Source organism: Paramisgurnus dabryanus, chromosome 17 (assembly GCF_030506205.2).
Source record: "Paramisgurnus dabryanus chromosome 17, PD_genome_1.1, whole genome shotgun sequence".
NCBI classification, from domain to species: Eukaryota; Metazoa; Chordata; class Actinopteri; order Cypriniformes; family Cobitidae; genus Paramisgurnus; species Paramisgurnus dabryanus.
Genome location: NC_133353.1, coordinates 37497159 through 37506912, shown reverse-complemented (window position 1 = coordinate 37506912; position 9754 = coordinate 37497159). Strand labels below are relative to the sequence as shown.

Below are 9754 nucleotides of genomic sequence, written 5' to 3'. Positions count from 1 at the left end.
AGTCATGCTGTATATACATAGTTAACTTGATCTTCCTCTGGATTAAACAGAGAACATCTAACTCATGTACATCACTTAAAAGGCTGTTAGGTCCTCAATAAATAGTATCATTTTTAATCAGAAAACCCAGTTACTAAAAAGACTGCAGTCAACATTAATGAATGTTTAGATCTGATACGAATGAATACACACAGACCGTAAGTGCACCTTTATACAAGTTTCATGTATGGTTAACTTTTTTAAGGCCAAATATAAAAAACTGATTAAAGGGATAGTTTGCCCAAAAAGAAAATCTCTCATAATTTACTCACTCTCATGTTTTAACAAACCTGTATAAATGTCATTGTTCTGATGAACACAAAGGGAAGATATTTTGAGAAATGTTTGTAACCAAACCATTCATGGACCCCATTTGCTTTCATAGTATTCTTTTTGTAAGGGAGAAAATATTAATGAGTATTAAGTGTCTAAGTATGTACAGATTTCTTAAGGTTATAAAATTCAGAATAGCTACTATAAAATATAATGAAATAACTACAAATTGATTATTGTAGTAAAACCATGGTTTTGTAAGAAAAAATTAACGTTGAATTATTCTAAAATAATGCACACCCAAGGTGGTAATGCAGCACGGAGTCAATAATTCCTCTTATACCACAGTTACCAAAGATATTGCTCTGGTGGTTATTTTAAGACATTTGACAGGTCAGGTGTGCATTTATCGAAAAATAATCAACACCCATGGAACATAACTCAGCCAATCAGAATAAAGCATTCAAAACGATCCGTGGTATAAGCCAATGATAATCAATAGCGTACGCCAAACACCAAAGTTCCGTAAGAGAGGAGCCAGACGGTCAAAGTGAAAATAATTAAAAAAGCAACACATCCGTGTGTTTACAGTCCTGACAGAAACGATTAATAGGAAAAATAAGAATAGCAAAATATAAATCTTCACAAATGATATTAAGAACGATGTGCTAAGGGCAACAGTAAGATTTTTGTGTGTAAAATAAAGTAGCTATTTGTTTTTAGATCGTTTGCTTGTTAAGATTTGACATTTTCTCCTCACGGAATAATCCATTTTATGTTTGTTTTTGAAATGTCAAATCGGGATACGAAGAAGAGCATTTAAAGTCATTTGAGTGAAATGTGAGTGATGGACGCTTCGTGTATTAGCAGCTTCTCTTCATTTATGTGTGAGAGGAAGCAGCAGCTGCTCGACACGAGACACGGATACACTCGCTAGCTTTGTCAAACCTTTACTCTATGAATCCTAAAAACATTTCAACATGTCTACAAAAGCAGAGCAATGTAAGTATTTCTACGTTATTCTGATATTTTATGAATAGGGTCGATGATTTTATACAGGCGACGCGAGCGCCGTTGTTAAGGCAACAGTCTGTGAATGTGCGCAATGCTTAACGTTACAGTAAGACATCAATTCTGTACAGATATACTGTATAACATTAATACTGTACAGATTACTGTGTGTGTGAAGGGTTAAGATGCACAATAACAGCTGACAGTGAGATATTTAATGTGATTTATTGACAGCAGATCTGAGGTGTGTTTTCAAGGTCGTATTTTCACATCATCACATAAGCTTGGGTTGTTTTTAAACGGCGATCTAATGCATTTCTGTTGCTTTTTTAGTCATTTATGATGGCTGTGCGGTTATTTTGGTAAAACAGTTAATCTGTTTAATCTGTCATGATGATGATGAAGATGATGATGGTGGTGGTGGTTGGGATGGGTTAGGGTAGGGGGCAGCATTTGCACCGCTGATAAATAAAATGATGCTAATCATCTAACTGCTCGTTCATATTCAGGTACTAACGTGAAAGACCTGTTTGTGTAAAAAAAAATGACAACAGTTTGTTTTGATTGGTTGTGTTTTCAACAGAGATAATTGATTATTTAAAGGCTTGTCATGTTTGAGTCTTTTACACATTTCCTCGAATCTTCACTTTGACTTGACTTCGTATTTATAGGGGCCATAAAGCTGTCGATTTTATTGTTTTATACTGTTTAGGTGTGTGACAAAAACAAATACTAGAATATGTATATATATCATCATCACCATATGATAGATAATAAAAATACCCTTAAAATTGTTTTTAAATGATTAAAATCAGATAATTATTAAGAAAGTTATGAATTTTTAAATTCGAAAATTAGGGGTCATTTTTGTACCCAATTAAAACAATAAAAATATGAAAAACTTTGCCCTCTTCCGCTTGACCAAACACTTTAAAATATCATAACTTTCACCCTATTTGCATAATTCAAACACCACAGTGTAGGTAATTAAAAGCCCAATAAGATGTTCTTTTTTAAAAAGTATATATAAAATTTTTATTATTTCTGATTAACCACTAATTAATGAAACCAAGAAACATCAATCAATCCACGCAAATATTTCCACATGAAATCAAAATCCTCTCAAATAAAAGCTATATCACATATTTATTATAAATAAACAGACATTTCATTGTTTCTTTAATATTTCTTAATTGACTAATAATGCTGGCGAGCAATTTAAATAGTCAGATATTATTAATACATTAATTGATGATTATGTTATTTATCATTTATAAATCAATAAATGAATGCATGTTGCTTGCATGTATTTTTTTTATATGTTTGACAAAATCATGCCAATAATGTAATCTAGAGATTCGAATCATTTGTTCTGCATGATTACTTTGAAAAATACTGCACGGATTGATGAAAACTGAAAAGTTTTGGAAGCCAATATGATTGAATGGCCGATTCTGCTTTCGACAACAACATCACTTGCGGATCGTAAAAAAAAACACATGCGATTGTTGCAATCAATCCCAAACTTCACCTAATTCAAGTTAAATGTATATTATATCAAAAGTATTGGGTTTGAAACAAAAAAATACTCGCCTTCATAGCAAGATAAATTTTGCTTCGCTTATAACTTTCTTCTTACGATCTTGGAATTCGAACGTGAGAATCAACGTGAGGAAGTATTTTATGTCACTAGTATATGGGCTTTAGAGGTATTCACAAAGCAAAGATATGACAGATTTCCTAAGTCACCAACGCGTCTAGCACTGATTACCTGCTGGGAACAGAGCCCTGGGAACAATGCGTTTGTGCGTATATAAGTCAGTTTGTCACATGCCTATACTGTTGTCTGATGTCTACTTATGATGTTCACGTGGTTATTACATTAAAAAACATCAAATGCAATAAGTAATAGGCTATTTTGAAGACCTGGACGTAAACTCCCACTGCTATGATTCACCATCATTACATGTTTTTAAAACATTAATGTGTAAAAATAGCAGCCGAACACAGATATGTTTGAGCCATGAAAGATTCTGGGTGCTAAAGATTACATAATTGACAATACGTATAGTAAAGTAGAAACAAAACTTTAAACTCAACATGACTAAATTACCGTATACAAGTAAGCGTGCATCTGAATCTAAACCGCAGCTGGTAAGTCCTTATCAATAACTTTGTATATTACTATCATTATATTTCAGTTGTATTGTTAAGTGTTGCACCGTTATTAATCGTTTAATGTTTTTAGTAAATTAAAACAGTCAAACATACGTGTTTAGACAAATATGTTACAATCAGGACACCTCAAGCGATCTCTAACAAAGCAATAGAGAAAGGTAGTAACTTAGTAAAATGATTTACTCACTGTGTATACTATGCTGTCCCATTCCTGTCAGATCCAATATGAATGGTACTTTTAATCACAGTCTCTCTCCAAATTCAGCATGGACTTCTGCTTCTTTACAAATGAATCTGCGGTACACAAAGTAAACAAACACTCCCCACGCGAGCTTGAACTTCTCTAAAAACAAACTTCAACTACACATCACTAATGTTATGTTCAGAGTCTCAGAGGTTAAGGTTATACAGAATCTGTGTTCTTCCCAGACGGTTCTTCCACACCCGAACACTCTGTTTCCATGGGTACTCATAACAGATCACCGTGTCAAAATAAAAGTCTCTTAGGAAAAATTTATTTAAAAGTCATTTTGGTTACATTTGGCAATCTTTAAAGACATGTTTACTGATTGTTGAGACACTGCATATGTTTGCTTTGCCCCTAGCCCATGTGTGTGTCACGCGAAGCTGTGGCCAGGGCTACAAAAGTGGTCGTTGCCTTTTGGGTTTGGAGCGTCATGAAACACTAACCAAAATTTTTATATCTTAACATTGTTAGTTGTGTTGCACATCATAAAAGACAATGTTAGCATCTGTTAATTTTAACATTTGGAGAAAACTAGTTAATTTTTAGCTTTTTTGTGATATTTTTGTCTTTTGGGTTTAAACTCCATATCGTGTAAACGTCACGGGCTGTGATGTGGCAAAATACTGTGGTACATCACAGCGTGTCGGTGTCTCATCATTATTTATAAGATAGCGTGTTCGTATCCAATGCGAATACATTTTGCTTTTAGGTGTGTGCATGAATGCATGTGCTCCATGCAGCCAGGTCAGCCGGGGATAAGGGTCGGGTCTGGGGCCCAGGACAATCGCACTTGAATGCGGTTCTGTATAGTAAAGTAAAATGAGAGTGCACACTCTGTAAATATTCAATTAAATTAAATTCAATTTTATTTATATAGCGCTTTTCACAATTGTTAATTGTTGCAAAGCAGCTTTACATGAGTAGATGTAGAGTAGAACACTGAGAATCAATACATAGTATAAGAAGTAGAATATAGCGGCTAAGGATAAACCGTGTAAGCGAGCGTATTGATAATGTAACGTATACAGTAAAGTGCTAAGTTAAGCCAAAGTTGGCTGACTCTCCCTGGGACTAAAAAACCCCCTAGGAGAAAACCCAATGGGAAAAAATCCTAGAAGGACAAAAAACCCTAGGGAGAAATTAGTGCTGGGCGATAATTCGATAACGATAATTTTACCGATATAAACATTTTCGATAAAACGATAAGGACAGTTCGATAAGTGATCGATAATGTTTACGCACTGTGCGTAATGTTGCGCGAGCACTTCCGGATGCGGCACGCGCTCTTGGTTTACAATCACAGTGTCAGTTAGACTTGAAGGAGTGGAAGATGAGGCAAGTTATTCATTTATTAGTAGAGACCTATGATTTTCGCGATGCGGATAACGCGGACGGAATCACGGAATCCAAATGTGCGGAAACATTTTCTTGTGTGTAATGTTGGACGCGCAAACAGGGTTCGTCAAACACAGCAGACACAATAGGTGCAGTATACTGTACTTTCATTCAGCGTCCGCCTTGCGCACGCACACGTCCGCACAGCTTTAAAAGTATATTTACAGGACATTCACAAATTCAGGAAACTGAGGAAAAGCAGCAGATCCACCACTGCAGTGAATATAGTGTTTGCGTATGTGCGCTCCCACAGCAACGTGACACTCTTGACATCCATTTATCAGCGTGTATAGCTCGTATATGTATAACACACGCGTGAACACTGAACTAAGTTTTCTTTCTTGTTTAAGTGAACATAAACAGCTGTTACTCAGTATATTGAAACTTAAAGCAGTCTGTCTTGGGTCTTAAAGTGACAGTAGTCTGCTGCTTTTGTGTCAGAAATGTGTTGATTTCATAACAAATAGATTTACATTTAATACAGATGCATTAAAACAAGATTTTAGTATTTGTATTTGTCATGTTCTGAATAAAAAGTAGTTTAAAACCATTATTAACTGTCTGGTTTTTACAATTTTCATTCAGGAGCAAAAATCTGCCTTTAAATTTGACAGGAGTAAAGATTTGTTATTTATCATGATAATTATCGATATCGACTGATATGGAAAACATTTTCTCGATAATTTTTTGGGTCATATCGCCCAGCCCTAGGAGAAATTAATATTTATATATATATATATATATATATATAGACACGGTAGGGATAGGAAGCGGGTAAGCGGATTAAACTGGTTCATCCGGTGGTCGTTGGTCGCGCATCGGCTGGGCATCACTTTGAAGGACAGCCAGTAGATCAGTGGTGCGATGACCTTCACAGGATGAATACATTGGATGATTTTCCCTGCAATGCTGTTAGGTCTAGACTCATGCTATTATTTCAACTATAACACTTTTACTTGACCTTTGTTTAAATGAAATATTATATTCAGTTTAATTATTTCTGTAATACTGCTAATCTTAGTAAATCTTAATATTTGTTACACTAACACTAGCTTATTATATCAGGTGCCCCGCCCAGTCCTTGCTGTTTTTCTCACAGCGTCCTCGCGCATTTTAGTTGCATTTTTTAAAATGATAGTATAGACTGGCGCCGAAACAGCAGGGTTTCATGACACTTTAGATTCAAAGTCTGAAAACTTATTCCATACCAAATCTCTACTTCTATCATCTGGGGCCAGTTGTTCAAAAGTAATCCATTTGGATTTTAGCTATCAGATTAGATCAAAATTTATAAATGGGTTGTTCAAAAAAAAAGAATTCTGAATTTGAATTGGAACACAAAATCCGATCTACTTCACTTTGTGTTTGTTGAAAACTTTTAATAAGATTCGGATTTGATTTATTCCAAAAAGTAGGACTATTCTGATCCATGTAGAACGGTGGATTTCAGGAATTTTTTTTATAAAATATCTCAAAATGTTTTACTAAAACTTATAAGCCTACAGTTAGTCTACAAAACAAAATTATATCATGTAATATTTCTAAATGCATTATTTTTTTGTTGAATTTTGCTCTTGGTGAGAATCATAAAGTATTTAAAGTATAACACAGGGCTACTATTTAACCCTTCCAGTCAATTAAGAAAGAATTAAGTCCATATAAATCCCTCATTCAGCAGTCACTAGCAAAAAAATTTTACATTTAATTTGAACAAAAGTAATCTTTATTCATTACAATCACAAGTATCAGAGACCAAACAGTCAAAAGTAGTTTTAACAAACGGCATCTCTACAAATGTAAACATTTAGCCTTTTTATACATGTTTCAGTGTGTTAATCTATATTTGTTTTTTGTGGGCCAGAAAAACAGACTAAATGTTGAATTGAAATAAAAAGTAAGGAAAAGTTGTGTTGTTTTATTGTCTCTTCAAGTAAAAACACTAAGTGACCTATACTGTCCAAAGTACCTGCTGTTTTTTACATAAATAATTGTCAACATTGACATGTGATCCAATTTAGAACACTAGTAATCCAGATTTGCTATCTGAAAAAAGTGTGTTTCTAGATCAGGGTGAACCAATCCAATTTTGCTTTCAAAAACCAGGCAAAAAGTGATATGGTTTACCTCATCCTGGATAACAAAACATGGGATTTCCAAATCTGGATCATTTTGATCTAAATTAAACTTTTTAAACAACTGGCCCATCACAGTGACACATCACAACTTGCTAACCCAGTTATTTAGTTGAACTACTGAGTAGATACTTTATACATTCACATCTAGAAAGAAAGAGAAGCATACATTATGAACACGAGACGTAGACATGAAGAACTGGAGACATCCAAACACAAACTCATTGCTTCTGTGCTCTTTACTGTCACAAAAGTAAAGAAACTGATCAACATCCCTCCACTCTTTTATCTGCCATTACACTGCTTTGAATCGGCTGCTTTAAGATTTTCTAAAATCAAGTTTGAAAGATTATCTTATTTTGTTTTCAAACAGCTGATTCTGTCTCTGTTGTATGCAGTTTTGGCGGATGTAAATATAGTGATATGATCTTAATGTGGTGCATGAAAGGCACTGTCTTTGATAATATGGATGATCAGTCAAAATGGGTTAGGTTGTTATCATGCTTGTGTAGTAAAGCAACAGCAGCTGTGTTTACAGCTTATTATTAGGTGTTAATTGTGTGTCACTTTGCTTTTTTATTTGTTTAGTTGGCTCTAAGATTCGATACTTGCAAGAGTATCACAACCGTGTGCTTCACAATATTTACCCAGTGCCATCCGGAACAGACATTGCAAATACTCTGAAATACTTTTCCCAAACTTTGCTCAGGTAAGTGCACTTCACTGGAAACAGGTGAAACACACACAGACATGTTACAATAATCATTGTTTATTTGATTCTGAAGAAGCATTGTCTAATATAACATATCAGAATAACAGTTTAGAATTCAGAGAGGATTTAAATCGGCTCTATTAGTGTTCAAGGGATTATAAATCAGAAAACTAAAAATTGAAGGCTATTTTACAGGGCCAAAACAAACTGTTCTGATAAGAGTTTTGTTTTGGTGGTACTTTATTTTTTGTCTAAATGTCAGCATTGTTTTAATTTTCAATCGATGCATTGTTATAATAATCATAATTAAACTGTTTAAATCAAAACCTTTAAGATAAGAATTATTCACCCGTATTTCAGGGCATTATATTTTTTCAATCCAATTTTATTTATATAGAGCTTTGTTCATTGGTCCAAAGCAGCTTTACATAAAATAGAAACAAATAAAAACAGAAAAGCAAAGAACATGGCAGTTTTTAAATATAGTTTAAAGGGACTGTAAGTAGGGTTTTAAGTGTTTTATTTAATCAAAATCAATGTCTTTATTCATAAATATGTCCTCGTTGGTGTCATATGACCTCTGCCACTGATCTGACTTTTCTTTGTAAGCTTAGAATTTCTTCTCTATACTTACATTTAATGGGTAAGTCCAAGAAGGCTTCCATGTCATTCCGCCATACTGATAAACTATAATAGCAGAGAGGGACAAAAAGCACTAGCCTACCAACGCGTTTCCACAACGCGTTTTCGTTCAGAACACGTGAACCAGCTGACACGGACAAGGAGATCAGTGATTACATAACGGCTACCGTAGTTGCAACACGCATTTAGAAAGGCGAGGCGCTAGAGAGCAATGTCCGTTTTAATGCAAAATACAATTTCAGATGGGGGTAAATCCTACTTATTGTCCCTTTAAGATAAAGTATTTTTAAAGTTACATGGAGTTATTCAAATATATTTCTTATTTAGGCTATGTCCACACGAAGCCGGTGCATTCCCTATCCGATCATTTTTTCCCTTGCTCCGTAATAATCCGTAAACACGAAACAACTGAAATCGACTGAAAGCGGTGTAGTATATATGCTGGACTAGTATGGGGCGCTGTAATTCTGCCACAGATATACACTATACACGGAGAAGAAGACTTTGAGCATGCGCATAACCAACGTATGGTGTTGTCCATTATTGCTTGTTGGTCACCACAATTGCATAGAAGCAATAGATTTTGCTGTAATAAAACTAGTAGGCTTTAGTAGCTTCTGTAGCACGAACACAATCACGTAGTCCGCCGTTATTGTTGTTGCTGTTACGTGTGACGCTTCCGACACGTGATGTGATGACGTTTTCGCTTCACAAAATATACGGATTGGCTGTACAGACGAAACCGCAAGGGTGTCGGTTTCAGATTTATTCACTTTAGGACCCGGTTTCAAAAAATAGCGGATTCAGTCTCCCAAAACACCGGATCCGTGTGGATGAAACGCCAATACGATAACAAATTTATACATATACACTGATACGCGTCTCCGTGTGGACAGCCCCTTAGATAATCTAATAAGTAGAACTCACTTCCAAACTATATACTAGTATTAACGTCATGTACTGTACTAAAGAAAGTCCTTAGTTAAGCTAAAGTCAGCAGTCTTCCAGTAAGCAAGCCAACAGCGCGACAGCGGTCAAGGAGTGAAAGAACTCCTTTGGGGAGACAACCAGAAACACATTATACAGAGCTGCAGTCCATAACAGAGGATAAAGTCTTGCCATATT

The 9754-nt window shown here is 35.0% G+C and overlaps 1 protein-coding gene across 3 annotated transcripts in view; it reads left to right on the top strand.

Moving 5' to 3' along the window:
* Positions 1-878: 878 nt before the first annotated feature.
* The window catches only part of unc79 (unc-79 homolog, NALCN channel complex subunit), a 53334-nt gene continuing 44458 nt past the window's right edge, over positions 879-9754 (top strand). For 2 of the 3 annotated variants that reach the window (XM_065267281.2, XM_065267280.2), the window contains exons 1-2: positions 879-1314; positions 7864-7984. In XM_065267281.2, coding sequence (XP_065123353.1) covers positions 1293-1314; positions 7864-7984 — 143 coding nt within the window. In that variant the 5' untranslated portion in view covers positions 879-1292. The remainder of the gene's footprint in view (positions 1315-7863; positions 7985-9754) is intronic. The other variant, XM_065267282.2, reaches the window with a different exon arrangement.